Source organism: Orbicella franksi, chromosome 15, assembly GCF_964199315.1.
Source record: "Orbicella franksi chromosome 15, jaOrbFran1.1, whole genome shotgun sequence".
Lineage (NCBI taxonomy): Eukaryota > Metazoa > Cnidaria > Anthozoa > Scleractinia > Merulinidae > Orbicella > Orbicella franksi.
The window spans coordinates 18,327,025-18,343,445 of NC_138159.1; the positions used below are offsets into that span (position 1 = coordinate 18,327,025).

Genomic DNA, 16,421 nt, shown 5'->3' on the forward strand with positions numbered 1-16,421 from the left:
ATTTTATACTCGCTGAGATGTTCCTTGATGAAGAGGCGAGTGCTTCAAGAAACTTTGGGTGGTCATTTATTGTTTTCGCTATTATTAATTTGTCGTGCTGCCCTTGTTTTTTTGTTTGTTTGTTTGTTTTTTATTACAACTTTGGTTACAAGAGGATATAATACTCTCTACTTACATTACGATACAATATTTACTCTACTTACAATACGTGCTGACCTTGTTAGGCATAGTTCGTAAAGAACACGATTTGTTTTGTCTGGAAAAGATATCGTAAGCCGTACTTTGGAAACAACAACGGCTGAGAAACGTACAGAGTGCTGCCTTGTCACCATGTCGAAAAGTCTTACATGCAAATCAGCATGTAAATTAAAAAGTACTTTCCAGTTCCGTTTCTTTATCACTGTCAACGTCATAACAGGGTGCGTAATTATACTCTGCGTCAGCCATATCCAAATAAGGACAATGGTGTAACATCATCCGTTCAAGTTGTTCTCGTATGACAGGGAACGATGGTCTTTCAGCGGGATTCACCATCCAACACTGTCGCATCAGTTCATATCTGAGAAAAAGAGTGTCAGGTGTTAGTTATCATTTCATGAAAAGAACGGGGTTAGCTAAAAAGGAAGTTTACATTTCATCCGAGCACATCTGTGGTTTATCCATTCTGTATCCAGCTTTAAGAGCTCCAAAAAGTTTATGATTACTTATGGTAGGATAAGGCGTCCCACCTAGAAACAAAGGAAGAAGAAGATCAGAGAAAAAGATCAGTTTATGGGGCAGCGAGAGCATGCTGTTTAGGGCGCTGGTTGCGTTGTAATCCGGAGATCACGAACTCAAGTCTACTCCTCTTCCCGAGCTACATTTGTGATCGTTAGCACTGATTTCACTTCCTCGGTCATGCTTGTAGATATTCAACTGGCTAGCCTCCTGCAAGCTGGGAGTTTTAACCTCAATGTGTGTATTTGAAATTGTTGTTTCGTCAGTTTGAGTGGCAGTCCTGGTAACTAGCTTGCTCATTGTTGATCAAAAGTAAGTTCAATGATTATTATACTCATATATCTAATATGTTATTGTAAAGTTTTACATCCATAGCGATACAGCGGGTCTCGCAGGTGAGATTAATGTTATGCCTGACAAATGATGCATAAGTGAGATCATTCATAGCCACTCTGAACTACAACCAGGAGGAACATGGAGTGGTGAACTGATCCAAGCACGGTTTATAAATTAGTATAATTTGGCATGCGCAATTTCGAAGGAGCCTAGCTAAAAGATTAGTAGATTTCTGAAACCCTCGGCTTTACCAACTTAACAAGAAAGCTAAAAGTACATAGATTCCGAAATGGCTCGTCAAAAGAAAGTAACTCACCGATTGTTAAAATCTCCCAAAGTAGAATACCATACGCCCACCTGTTAAGATATTATCATAATATACAGATTTATAATGTAAATACAAATCATCTTCTCGACACAACAACCTTTAAAGAAGTTCATCAATAAGCTAAGTATTTCACCAAGTCGAATAAACTGAACAAAATGAGGAGATTTATATCAGTATCCATATGATTATATCCGAGTATCAAATAGCAAATAATGTCTCAACGAAGGCTAACCCAAAGAAAGAAATACTTAAGGAAATTCGTTTAAGATTGATTATCATTCAAGGTAAATGGAAGAAATGCATTTAAAAGCCGAAGTCCAAATTTTCTGAAAGACGTGTGGTGTTCAAATAAGTTTAATACGATTCACTCTAAAGCATAATTTGAATATAATTTTTGCCGAAGGCTTTGCAATCATTTTATCGCCCGTAGCTTTACTGGTCTTTTACTAATAACCTTTATAGAAATTCACTTATCAACATTTCACCAAAACGAATAAATTGGACAAACAAAACGTGGAAATATCTATACGCTGTAAACACTTTGCAAATCACCACGTGCGAAGATCAAAAAGCGAATCCTTTCTTGCTTTTCCGAGAATCGAAATAGTAGAAGAAATTTTAGCAGTCCAAGAAGCGGCTCTCCCTACTAACAGAAAGAAAACTTCAAACCTCGCATTGGCAGTGAGCTTATTTACAAATATGATTTGCTATTTTTAGACGCGAGATTATCGGCGAAAGCTAACAAAAAACTAGTTGTTTACAATTACAGTTTACAACAACTGCGGCAATGTAACTCAAGTTGAATTGTTTAGTGACGGATAAGCGAAATTCGAACAAAGAAATTTATAAAATGTCTCACAGCATTGTTTCAAATCAGGAAGACTTTACAACCCCTAATAAAAATATCTCGCCGCGGAAGCAGAAAACGCGACGGCAAGCTCCCAGTCCCTTATCGCATTTTGGTAATTCACTTCAGAGTGAATCGTCCGGTCAGAAACGTCTAGCAAAAGTTGTGAAGACTGAACTGAACTGAACTGAACTGAACTAGTCTTTTCGATAGGTCAAGAAATCAACCACTCTTTTCGTTGTGTTAACCGTTTTGTAATTTCTTTAAACATATGAAACACACTGTAAACCAAGGCTACATGGCTCGGTTGACCTACTAGCTGGAGCCGTGATGACCGCCATGTTGCGCAACGTCATTCATGGGTTCCTACCTGGTATGAGTATGGTGCTTCGCTTGGCGGCACTTTGGGCCACCCGAGCTCCGCTATAAACTTTATCACATTCCCAGTTATTGGTTATTGCCTTTATTAAATCCATTTTGAAATCACTGGTTATCCTTGCAATCTGATTGGCTCTCAGTGGTGCGATTTATTCACAAATCGCACTAGTTTTTGCTCTAAATCGCATCTTTTTCTCAACCAGTGAGAATGGGAGAGTGAAACAAAACAACCAATCAGATTTCAAGATTGGTTCAAAGTAATCAATAAAATTTCAGGAAAGTGAGAGGCAAAAAGCCATTTTGTGGAGAATTTTGCAACTACTATTGCCAAAACTTTGTTGTTATTGTTGTTTTTTCCCCCCAAAATTGACGAATTTAATTAATTACAGTTTCTGAATGACGATTATGAGCTCCTTCAGGCTGGAGACCTACTTTAATGGAAGTTTCCAACTTTCAGTGTCCATTTTGACGAATATTTTGGCGATTTTTCTTCAACATCTGCTCAAGATCCGTATACCACACAACAACAAATTCAGAGCCATCTCAACAAGGTAGATGTTTCCAGGTTTCCGGTAGTTTCAAACGAAGCAACAAATGAGTTAAACTCTGTCGCTGTGAATAAACATAGTCAAAATACGCCCCGCTCCACAAAACTGTGAATGAATGAACGTCTTATGAAGCTGGTGCTAGTCCCGCCATCTTGGAAATATCTTGAAACAAATGGCGCCGCAAGAACTTGACAAGGTCCTGAATATTGAGCCCTTCGCCGAGGTCACAAAAAGAAACGGAGATGATAACGAGCTGGATTCCCTCAAAAACATGCCATTAAACGGTATGAAAGAAAAAAAACGTACCATCCACTGGGCATCGTGCACTCGAGGGAGTTCCACAACTCAAAAGAAATCTATCGCAGAATTATGCAGGACGCACCTTCAAATTTCTTCTCTAAAGACAATGAAAAGTCTCAGCCTCAACCACGGAAAAAAGAAAGGCCTACCATCATTGATTCAGGCGACGAGAATTGAACTTTTATACCTGAAGTAGATTATTTTCGTTCTGACTTCAAAACTGCTTGTTTCTTTGTCATGTTCGGATGGAGCTCGGATGAGTTTTCGTCACATGACATCGTTTTGCATACTAAATGAGACGTAAAGGCGTTTCCGGTTCCGCTTTTTTTTTTTAACAAACCGGTTACTGGAACAATACACCAAAAATCTAAAACTCAAGGCGATAAAATTGTGAGATTTCAAAATGGATTTAATGAAGTGGCAATTGTACTTCGTGTTGTACAATTTTGGTCTGAAATCATACTTGTGATTTCAAATCGAACTCGCGCTGCGCGCTCGTTCGATTTTGAAATCACGCGTATGATTACAGACCAAATTGCACTCCACTCAGTTCAATTACCATTATTAATCAAACGCTATATCAGTGACAAATTATTTATTTAATTAAAATCTTAGTTAACACGTTAAAAAGTGGTGAGCACTGCAAACTTATTTATTTTCGTACTAGTTTTCTCGCCAAATTATTTCAAAACGGTAACTGTAACCTAAAAACGCTAAACTATATTACGCTATTTGAATTAAGACACCCAAATAAGCAAACTCCGTATGTAGGGGTTAACTTCGATTTGATTAAAACCGCCCATTAGGAACCTCGCTGACTCCTGTGTATTTTTTTAAAGTTATTATCATTTTTTGATATTTTTAAACTTACACGTCACTCTCTGCCGTGAACACTTGATCATGAATTGCTTCCGGTGACATCCATTTGACTGGTAGTTTTCTGGGCTTTGTTGAATGGTACACTCTCCCGGCGTACACAATTCGCGACAATCCAAAGTCGGCTACCTTCACTAGCTTGCCTTCACATACGAGAACATTTCTCGCCGCTAGGTCACGATGGACGAATCCTTTACGTGACAAAAACTCCTATGTAAAATAAGAAAGGGAATGTTCAGTCACTGCAACAGTAGTTGTTAATGAAAAGGAAAACAACAATCGATATATGAAAAGGCCATCAAAGTATAATCGTAATATTACAAATTCCAAACACATCAAGCCAGTCTCGAAGCTCGTACCATTCCCTTCGCTATCTGCCATGCGAACGTCATTAGGTCAGCGGGTGTGAGAGTATCATCGTCTTGTAAGTTGTCAGTTTCATTCTTGATGCTCCCGTGAGCAATTGTTGCGCATCTGTTTTTATTGCTGGCGCACTGAAAAGAAAATTAAAGAGTATATGACGGAAATTTTATTATTTGCTTGATGGAATCTACACGAGATCTTTATAGTTTGTTTTAAATCAGTAGTCATTGTGCTTTGTCAGTGCTTTCGTAGCTCGAACTCGTACATGCCACGTTTATCTCGTGAGAACGAGCATAAACTGACTGCAACTGCCTGCATACTTTGAGTGCCAGCCTGAAAGTTCTGAATCTTCAAACCACTCCTTCTAAATAAATGTATGAAATCAAAATAATTTTCCAGCAGAAGGGAAGTTAGAAATTTCAGTCGCCAAACATTAATTCTCATGTTAATATCCGCAATGTTTACATTCAGAGTATGGTTCTGAGAATTAAGGGCTATTTACAAAGCAAGAAGGAGTTGAATTCGGCACTACCGAACACAAAACCAGCTAATGGGGAGGGGCTGGAGCATTTGTACCCCAGACCACTACTGGCGGGTCCGTCTCTCCTCTTGCATGGCACAAAGAGTGCAAAGCGAATAAAACAACAATAACTACTTCATGTAAGCTCCCTTCATTTATGACTCCTATGTTTTGATATCTTGAATGTTGGGGCGCTGCCTCTCCCGTCGCCTCAAAAGCTTGCTTTATCTAAAAAAATGAAAAACCCCAAAGTAGAAGAAAGCTCTATGGTGTGTGAGACATTATGCTCGGCAAGAGTCGTCACTCTCATTATGTCCCCCTCCACGTAAAAGTATTATATTTATATATGTATAATATAATTATACATAATATATGTACTATATTGTAATATTATACATTTAAAGTAGTTTGGTTTATAACGTACGAGTGCAGGAAAACGAACTGTTTTTCATAGAAAGCTATGAGTAGATAACCGGCTGGAAACGACAGCCCAAAACAAAACAATTCGAAGCAAAACAAATAGTCTGAGGAATCGGAACTTCCCGTTCAACGGCGTCAGAGCTTCTAATGTCTTAACTTAGAGAATACAGTCAAACCTCTCTACAACGCCACCTTGAAGACAGAGAAAGTGGCCGTTATAGGGAGATGGCCGATAGTGGAGGTTGGACTGTATTGAATTAAGTCAATACACAGTTTTTGATAGTAGGCCGGTTTTCTAAAACTTACTGACCAAATTAAAAGTTATAGGTAAGATTGTCAATTATCTCACATCACCTGCTCTCTTCTTTTCCTCAGGTAGTGAAGTAAATCCCCGTTCTTTGCAAACTCCACTACAAGGAACATAGGACTTGTCATAGTACAGCAGGCCAATAAATTCAATATGTTCCGGTGATACCCAATTTGTTTCATAAGCTGTATTTCCTCAAGGAAATCTTGCATTTGTTCTTCTGTGGCGCCATCTAGGATAGCAAAATTAAAAGCATTTGTCATTACAATTTTAGACATAATACCTCACATATACCCGTGCGAGCTGCAGTTAAAACGAAAAATATAAACACGATCACATTTTTACGCCAGTTTATGAAATTACCACAATGGTTAACTCGAAATATATCACTTTCTGCGACTTTTCATTTTGCCCATATAAAGACTTTAAATGTTCGTTTTAAGAGCCTTATTCACTATGCTTTAACCACTCAGAACGAAGATCATTTGAGCCAATAAGAATGAGGAAAACCAAATATCAATGTGTTTTCCGCCAGACTTTCCCGCCCCTTTTCCAAGCTTATAAGGGCTTCTGGAAACCTATCTCTCGGACAATTATTAAATCGGTAATTGAACTCACAAAGTTTACAGAACACGGTACATGTTTATACTGCATGATGTTTCGATACTGTTATTTTTGCTCTAATTGTCAGACAGGGTGGACTCGCACCTGCACTGTTCCCTATTTAGAAGAGAATAAAAAGCTGATCGGATGGTCAATCGCTTATTGTAGCATTTAACAAGAAGTATTTAAACTAACGTTATTCGATGTTTCGACGCATCGAGCATCATTATAGAGAGTGAAGATTTGTTAAATGTCAAAGTTGTTAAAGAAGTTGAGTTTTGACATAAGCAAATCGTACTTTGCAACATTTTCACAGCAACAATCAGACCCTTCTTCATTTGCTGCTGTTCCTTGTCCTTCCTACGCTGCGAAGGCTTCCTTCCTTTTCCAACCTCCATAGTTTGTTTTAGAAGCTCGCCACTGTACACCTTCCCAAAAGCTCCTTCTCCAATGATTCTATGCAAGGAAATGTCATCAAAAAGGACTTCCCAGGGATCCAAGAGTTCTAAAGTGGTCCTGACAACATGTATAGAAGAATCAAGAGCTTGAGCTTTCAACAAAGAAACTACTCACAAGGCATGCATAATCAAGAAATAATAGCACATTTTCTGTAGAATTCTTTCTTGCAGTTTCTTTGGCTATGTGGCATGAAATGGGAAAATATATATATTTTCTAGCTTTTTTGTTAATAATATTTATCGTTGTTACCTTTTGTGGTCTAAATGACAGCCTTATACTGTTTATTGTGTTGAAACAACATTATACCTCGGCTCAAGAGACCTTCGTAAGTGATTGTTTCTAGTGCTTTCCTTGAATAAATCATTCGTCAGATTAAACAGCCGTGACCTAACTTATTAACTTCTTCTTAGTTGAACCACGTGTATTCTCATCTAAAGCAGACCAAGATTGTTATTCATACTCACCGACTCCGCTTTCTAAGATATTTTGAAGCAAACCATAATACTCCACTTAAGCAAAGCAAACCCAAAATGGAGCTGCCCAAAATCTTCGCTACCAGTAGCAAAGAAGATTCCCCAGTGCTCTGACCATAATAAGCCTCATTGTTGTGAAGAAGATTACCTCCTAAAGAGTCTGGATACAATAAAGAACAATATTTTCAACAATATTTTCGACAATATTTTCTATAATTTTGTTGTGTTTCTGAACGATAGCCACTCTATTTCATACTCATTGCTGTCGATCATTATTGATAATTTACTGTCGCTCGTAAATAATTTTGCAAGCCCACAATATTTGATTTTCGTATTAATATACCTTTGTGATCAAAAACCAACGCATATAAATCATACAAGGTCTGAACTGGTTACCATGACAACAATTATACAGAAACATTGCAGGGCAAATGCTGTAGCTACCACATTTCATGGGTGCACGTCTTAATTAACATGACTTTGACAAGCATTTAGATAATATACGGTGGAAAGTCTCGTCACGCACACCTTCATAATACAGCCTCTCAGTTTTTTTTCTCAGTTTCAGGTTCGAGTGTATGCTTAAGACTCAGAGCCACCTAACTCACCAAAAACTAACTCAGTTCCAAAATGAAGAGCAAGGAACATACTAGCCCGGAGCGTCAAAGTAAGCGAGCATTACTTTTGAGGGTATATGAAAGATGTATTTTTTGTTTGCGAGATGGAATCTACAGGAGATTGTTATATGGAAATAGCAACAAAAATTTGCTGCCGTTGATTCTTCATGACGTTTCAGCCATGTACAATCATAAAACGTAACTTTCAGTTGGTCAGAAACCGCGCGAGGTGGAAGCCTGAAACTAGTTAGGTCGTAAAACCAACCCTTTTTTTTCGATTTCCATTTCATTTTCAAGTAGATTCCATCAAGCAAATAAAAAATATTTGTCAAATACACTTTAAGGAAAATAAAAATTTCAAATAAACACATCTACCTTTACATTTGTGCAAATTGCAACTCTCTTTGGGGATATTTGTCCCAGGGCAATCCATTCCGTTCCATTTTGGCGCTGGATTAGAGCACGTGCGAACACGTGTCTTGTTTCCCCCTCCACACGTCACACTGCATGGCTGCCATGACGACCACTGGCTCCAGCTGCCATTCACTGATGATTAGAAAAATCAATCCATGAAATGAAAGTTCTGCCGGAATTGCAAAAAAAAAAAAAAAGAAAAATGATTGCCTCATGTTCTAAAATGGCATATCAAGATGTAATTAAGGCTTTTGTGCATAGAGTGTTCACGGATCACGACAAAAAGGTCCGTGGTTTTCTTTAGTATTCCAATCAGGGAGAAGGAGAAACCAACAGTCTGATTAAGGATCAATACAAATTTTTAGAACTAACGGAAATTAATATTCATATCAGTCGACTTAGGATGGCCGAATGCTGGTCATCGTACATAATATTAGTGTGCAAAATTTAAGGGTATTAAGCCCTTAAGTTTAAAAATATAATTTAAACACAGATCACAAGAATCTTAGATCAGTTGACATTAGGTCACTTCACTGATAATGGAGACGCTGGACATGGACATTAGTGGATAAAATTTAAGGGCTTAAATTTGTTTAAAAACAGATCACAAGAAAGCTGTCATCTGATAATTCATTTTGCAAGATCGATCAACAACATCCCAAAGAGTCATGATCACAGCAAAACTGAAATGCCCGGAACCCAGAAGGTTCCTGGTCATGCTAAACTGGTAAAAAGTATGCAAAAGCTAATCTCAGGTGGCGAAAAAAGTAAGTGTCTGGTTAAAAGTTTACAATAATGAATGAAACGGCAGTTTTTCTTCACTACCTAAAACTAGTAAAAATTTTTAGTTCACTTCTCATGTACACAAGCCTGGGAACCATTACATTGCATCACGACACTACAAGCAGTTCCTAGACTCTAAGAACTGTCAGGTGTTAAGAAGCTGAATACCCTGTGAAGCGATCAACTAGTAACTAACCTTCAACAAAGCGGTAAACAAATACGGTCCATGCAGTTCCCACACTATGATTAAACAAACATTTCTCGGATGGTCCATTTCTACTGTAAGTCGTACTACCGTTCGCCCCACTCCAGCACTCATGTTGATATTCAACACCAAAATACCAGAAGCCATTCTTATACACTTCAGTAGCACACATGTGAATTATGTCTGCGAGTGAATTGGCCAAATCATCATTGCCCTTGATCATGCCAGGGTACTTAACGACTAATTTTGGAAATGCACGTCGGCGTTCTCTATCTTTGAAACAACCGACTGGTTCATACGGAGGTAATGCCGTTTTATCTGTTTGTAGAAAAGACCAGATAAGCAATGAGAAGAGATGTCAAGCTGTAAATAAACAATCTTTATAGCTTGTGGTTCTTGCTGTATACATGTATGCAGTGAGATGTTCTCAAGTCTCTTGTTCCCTATTTATCTCATTTTTTTTAAATTTACTTACTCTGTATATATTACATTACAGAATACTTACGTTACAAAACGTACAATTTACAACACAATACCAAAACTGACTTACACTTTGCTAAATTCCATATTTATCTTGCGGCATTATTTGTCACTCATTTACCGCGCTTGACCGCTATTTTTTTTTTATTTTTGTGCGAGAAGGGGCGCCCAGGCAATATCGGCCATATCGGTACAATTATAAAACGCAGCTAATGCAGTCAATTCTTGGAGAGATACAACCACCTGCATGCAACAAACTGTTCAGCTTACTTAACGAACAGTCCAGCGCCCTGCACAAAATTTATTTGATGAATATCAGTCACATTAGGCAAGATCTGAAGGGTTGCGGCATCACTGATTTATAAATTCTCTGAGACATCCTCTAGAACAATAAACACGATTAATGACTTCAACAGCTTAGGAGTAGAACTGTTAAAATTCTTGGCATGGTTGTTGAATCATTTAGTAAAGGAAGGACTTGATAATAATATTAGCTCTATATTAGCTTAATAATAATCATATTAGCTCTAAACTTGGAAGACAATAGTTGAAACCGTCGTAACGTCAACAGCACTAGCTCTGCATTGACGCCAACATTCCTTCGTGAAAGATTTATCGACATGATTTCGAGTGTAATTTGGTGTAAAGAAGCACAAGAAAATTTTTCAAAGACTGACTTTTTGTAGCAATTAAAAAAAAGGAAGACAGAAAATCAAGCCAATTAAGTGAAATTTTGACAGCGCGCTTTTATCTGAAGTTCATTCGAGTGATTTGCTGAAACAGATTACAGCGTTTGTCGTTGCTCTGCTTCGTGGCTTCATCGCAGTCGTCGGGGGACTTAACGCTTCTGTGTCCTGTGACTCTGACGATGTCTGCGCGTTCAGCGTTTCTTTCTTCAGCTTGCTGATTGTTGTTTTTCTTGTGCTATGATTCCTGAACTTTTTCTTATTTTCTTCAAGGCTAGTACCCTCCACAATAGTCTTAACCATATCACTTATGGTGTTTCGCCAATTGGTTGACTTTTCAACAGATAAGTTGTCATTCATTCCGTTTGACACTGAGGTAGAAGGGACCACATCATCGCAAATTTAGTCATCTTCGCTCGACGAACTGCTTGAAAAGAGCAACCGGACACCTTTCACCGCCAACTGCGAACATATGTGGTTGGAAATCCAAGAAATCCAAGACCAAAGAACTGCGTTAAAGGCCACATAGAAGAAATTAGAGCGTCTGGAGTTTTGGAATAATTTTTCTGCCTTCCATAGCACCTCTTCTTCTTCTTCTTCTTCAGTTAAAACTCCCGCCATTGTTCATGTTCCTCATCTAATCTCAAAAGTTCCGCCAATACGTTTCTATAGAACCAGCTCTAATCTGATTGGCTCTCGTTAGTTTCTATTGTTTTTGAGCCAATCAGAACCCATATGTAGTTTTGCAACCGTGTTACAAACTTGTGCTCGTGTTTCAGATTTGCACCCGTGGTAAAAATTTGCCCTCGTGTTTCAAATTTGCACCCGTGTTACAAATTGGCATCCGTGTTGCAAATTTTCACTCGTGTTTCAAATTTGCACTCTTGTTACAAATTTGTACTCCTGTCTCAAATTTCCACCCGTGTTTTAAATTTAAACCCGTGTAACAAATTTGCACACATGTTCAAAAATTGCACCTATGTTACAAATTTGCACTCGTGTCTCACATTTTTGCACTCTTGTTTCAAATTTACACTCGTGTTACAAATTTGCACCGGTGTTACGTACAAATTTGCAGTCCTGTTTTAAATTTGCACTTATGTTACACGAAAACTGAACTTTTCAGTCTTAGCCAATCAGCAATGGGTATTTTTCATGTATATTATTAAGCCTGTAAAAATGGGAACCTTCTCTTGTAGAAAAGTTACATATCCTAGTCAGGGATCTATTTCTCCATGCTTTAGTTTTAAACGATATTTCGTGAAAATGTTGTCATGAATAATGTTTCTGGGTGAGCGATGGAATAACGATACAAAACTGACACAAAATATGTTTTATAAGACATTTCATATGGCCGAAATTTGAACATGACTGTTGCCTGCAAAATGATATCTTTTGATGATTATACGTACCTGACTGTGAGATGCCTTCATTCACCCAAGCTTGTAGTATTACGATTCCGATGAGCATTAATCCGCAACGAAAAATTGTGTTTAAAACGATTCCTTGCTTGAAATTTTCTCGGGAAAGAATCCTCATTGAGATGGCTCTATGGAGAAAAACAAAACATGCAGTCGTCACAAAATAGTTACAGCAAACCTAAAACAAAGTTGCTGCAATTTGCTGATTAATTTACAGGCGATTTTGTGTTAGTTTTTTTTTCGACGCGCTTTTCATCTACCATGTGGCATGAAATTTTCGTGGGAGTTTAATTTTGTGGATTTTGTATTTTTCGAGTCTCGCGGAACAAATTTTCGCAAATTTGAATTTTAGACTTTACTCCTGGTGATGATCTTTCGCGGATTTCATGTAGGGTTCTTGAAAATAACAAAAACGGAAGCCATATGGTCGTTACACTGTTTGCAACCAATTTTATTGTAATTCAGCGATGTAAATGGAAGGAGTAAATTTTCGCAGAAATTTTTTGGGCGGGAGTCTGTTTTCACTGAGTTTAATTTTCTCGGATCGGTGAAAAATCCGAGAAATTCGCGAAAATTAGATCCCACGAAAATTTCATGCCACACAAAGATGAAACTGGGTTCCAGACAAATTCAGCGGTATTGCTGTGGCAACCTACAATCGTGGACAAAAGTCCTCGGGACACTTAAGTAATTTAACGAATTATCTGTGTTTTACTACTGAAGTTTGAAAAAAGCGCCGCTTTCCTTTCAAAAACGCGTTGTTCTTCCCCCTCCTCACCCAATACAATGTTGAAAATCAGAACAAATTGCAAGTAGTAGTTTTCAACACTGTATGGCGGGTGGGGGGCGAGGTTAGGCAGGTGAAGTTGCATTCGCGTCTGGCGTGTGCGAAAAAGCAAAAAGTGTAAATTTGTCCATGACTTGAAATATCCAAAGGGGGAATTGCAATGTGAGTTTTGAAGTGACATTATCGCTCCGGTCTTGTTGGATGCGGACTCATATGGAAAATAATTCAGTATGAAAGTACCGGCCGATGAAAAAAGTGATTTGTTTATAGCCGTGATATAGTAGAATTATGTCTCAAATGTACTACCCTGTAAGAATTATTTTTGTAATTACGATTTTGTAGTATACTCTGAATCTGATGTATCCTAGGTGTTAGCAATAAAGCTGCCTCTAAAGGCAAAAAAGTAAATTAATTAATAAAAAATAAACAGCAAAATTGCAAGAAAAATGTTACCGGCTTACCTGATAGTAGAATATCTGTGGTTTTTCTTCAGATTTTTTTCGATAGTTGCAAGTGGAGATGATAGCTCACAACAAGTTCAAGTTTATTTCTCACAGACAGAATAAAGTTCAGTAAACACGCATCCAGTTCTTGTGCCTCCTATTTTCTTTAGTAAAACGAGCAATTTTATCTCAGAAACTGGAAAAAAATCCCGCTGAAACCGCCAAAAGTGGAAAGCAAGTGCTCAGGTTAAAGCTGATATCAGCTTAAATATGACGTGCAACCCGATTGGTCTACGGCATTTATAAAGAGATATTTGATTGGACAATCCAGTTTCAAAAGATATTACTTCAGTATTCTTTTCGAAATCTTACCTTGTATGTTGGCTTTGGGAAATATTAATACTTTAAGATACGAATGCGAATGCGAAATGGTACTTCACGTTACTTTGCAAAATGCCACTTTATACTCTGTGAAATATTGCTTATTGAAGTCGGTACTTCAATAACATCTCGTGCACGTTGTTGTCGCACCTGTTGGTTTCTCAGGCTGTGACATTTTCAGGCATATTTCCTAAAGAACGTTGCCTTGCGTCTGAAATTGAAAAGGTATTGAAGAAGGTATTTTGAAAAAAACTCGCCATGAACGTAACTGATTCTAAAGCGAAATCCTTGGTTATAATATGTCCCATGAACGAGACGGGTTGGAATCAAAAGAACCAAGTGGAGAGGATTGCCCTCGCCATGACAGCAATAATCCCGCACTTCCTAATCTTTAATTGTTTCCGTCTTTTTTGAATTAAAATCAAGCTGAATCATGTCTCTTTTCCTAAAATTAAAGTTTTTTTCGCGGTGAATATAATATACTGTACTTCTTTTATTCTTTGAATTTTTGTTTGATGTTGGTTTTATTGGGATATCTTCACTAACATTCATGCTACCTTGATAGAAGTTATTGTTATAATTTATTATATTTGTTATAACATAAAAACAACTGTTATGGTAATTCTATCGAATAATTTTTTTTATCAAAAATTGTTTCAAATCTTTATACTTGAGGTTAGGGTGACTTAATGTGAATACAAAAGTAAACGAAATGATTATTACAATATTGGTTTGTCGGAAGATATTTTTTAGATAATTTAAAGAATGTGGACAGACTGTTGCTAAGTTTAGGTTTATATCACTCAAGTGGAATCGAAGTCGCCGTATTTCTTATTAATGCTTTTTCCTGCCAAATTTGTCTAAATTGGGTTAAATCCTCCAAAGTCGCCCAAATTCACCGCGACTTAAGGTCCTACAGTAGGCCTATTAATTCTGGTGAAGGCAAGACCCAGATTGCTAAACAAATACAACATTAAATTTTGCTGGCCTGTTTGGCGAACAGACATGTTAGTATGTTCGAGGGACAGATTTATTTCGTAAAAAGTTTATCTTCAACTGAATTCTGCCGATACCATAACGAAAGCCACCTCATCTTTACAGTTCCTATTCTTGCACCTCTCTTAAAGTATCGAACGCTTTGTAGCCATCAATTACTGTTTTCGCTATGTGGCAATTGTTACGGGGCTTCGTTCAAAAATATCCGTTGGTATAGTTCTTGGGTCATTGTATGTTTACCAGCTTTTCTGTCAAGCCTTTCTGAAACTTTCATGGTTTACAACGCTATATCAGGAATGCGCATGCTGGTTCCATGTTTCTATTTTACAACCTTTCGTTGATACTTTCTACCATTTATCGGGTTATTTTTTAACCCGCCATCACGAGAACTAAATCAAACGTGGGCAAGTTTCGCCACAAGCCATTGATGGAATTACACATGAGAAGAAATTTTTAAAAAAACGTCCTGGATAATTGTAGTGCCTTTTCTTGTGTGCTTCTTGCCCTGGTTTGTGTATTTTTGATTTTGCGAGCCTTTGTAAGCGGTCCGTGTGTCGCTCGTCCATTCAATTTTCGTTTAAAATCAAAAATTGAAAATTGATGTCAATTTTTGATTTTCATGATTTGTTATCATACAAAATAAGAAAGCGCCAAATCGAAAATATTTCACTTTTTTTTCCTTTTGGAACAGAACTTATATTTTTACATTGACCCTGTCAACAATGAAGAGAAATATGGAACTGAAGAGCAATTTTGTTTCTCCGACAATGTTGCAGTCTGTGACATAGCTTGTGTTTTTTTTTTTGTTTTGGAGGGGTCTAAAAATTGAAAATTGCGATCAATTTTCAATTTTTGTTTTTCGGCCAAAATATTCCAAATCGTTGACAGAACTACCCTAGAGGGAGGGGGAGGGGTCCATTCGCACGGTAAATTTTTTGCCCCCAGCTCCCTTCCCACAGTTCCTCTCCCTTCCCAGCTGAAGTAAGCAGTCTGGGAAATCGTGCTCTCTTCGACTGTCGCTTCGCGGTCTTTCGCAACGTTTGGAAACGTTTCGTGAATTCTGTGTCTTTTCGTCGATCAGTTCTGTCTATTACGGAAAGCAGCGAGACCTTCGACGTTAGCAGAGAAGGAAAAAAGTCTTATTTTTCGTGATTGGAGTGGCTGATGTAACCATGTCGAGACTTCCTCGAGCTTTTCAGGCGCGGCGCCATATTACAAAACAGGGATTGGACTGGATTAGATTTGTTAAACGAGCGATTGGGCTTGTAAAAGCGGAGACGCCTTTTATCGTTTTAAGCATTCTCATGGAACTTGGTACATATTAAACACAAGCTTGGAAGCGAGAAGTTTGAGTCTGTTTATTTGACATATTTCAATTTAACGAATGTTCAGTACAGTGTTGTTTTCGAGAAGCCGAGAACTGAGTGAAACTACTTAATCCAAGCGACACTGAGAAAGAAACTGGAATTGTGAACAGTGTTAAAGGCCACAGAAATATCTCTGGGTTTCTGAGATTTTGTCTGTTGCCTTATGCCTTCGTGACGGGGTATTTCGACTTTGATGTTTGGCTGGTTGGTTTCTAGCCTGCGAACGCAGGCGTTTTCCCGGCTGTCACTTGGTTCCGCCGAAAATAACGTCTGCGAACCCGAACCAGAAAACGATTTCTATGACGTAATGACTTTTTTTTCTCCTTGGCCAATTAGATTCCATGATAGAATGAAACTCGAGTGCTC

General features: G+C 37.9%; 1 protein-coding gene across 1 annotated transcript; it reads right to left on the reverse strand.

Moving 5' to 3' along the window:
* Nucleotides 1–280: 280 nt before the first annotated feature.
* LOC145469275 (fibroblast growth factor receptor 3-like) lies at nucleotides 281–13,378 on the reverse strand. The gene is made up of 13 exons (XM_081452958.1): nucleotides 13,330–13,378; nucleotides 12,073–12,209; nucleotides 9,486–9,812; nucleotides 8,460–8,638; nucleotides 7,467–7,585; nucleotides 6,842–7,059; nucleotides 5,988–6,172; nucleotides 5,349–5,441; nucleotides 4,690–4,824; nucleotides 4,326–4,540; nucleotides 1,370–1,410; nucleotides 632–728; nucleotides 281–559 (listed from the first exon to the last, which is right to left on the reverse strand). The coding sequence occupies exons 2-13, from the start codon at nucleotides 12,197–12,199 to the stop codon at nucleotides 367–369; spliced, it is 1,929 nt and encodes a 642-aa protein (XP_081309084.1). The 5' UTR covers nucleotides 12,200–12,209; nucleotides 13,330–13,378; the 3' UTR covers nucleotides 281–366.
* Between the last annotated feature and the right edge of the window lie 3,043 nt (nucleotides 13,379–16,421).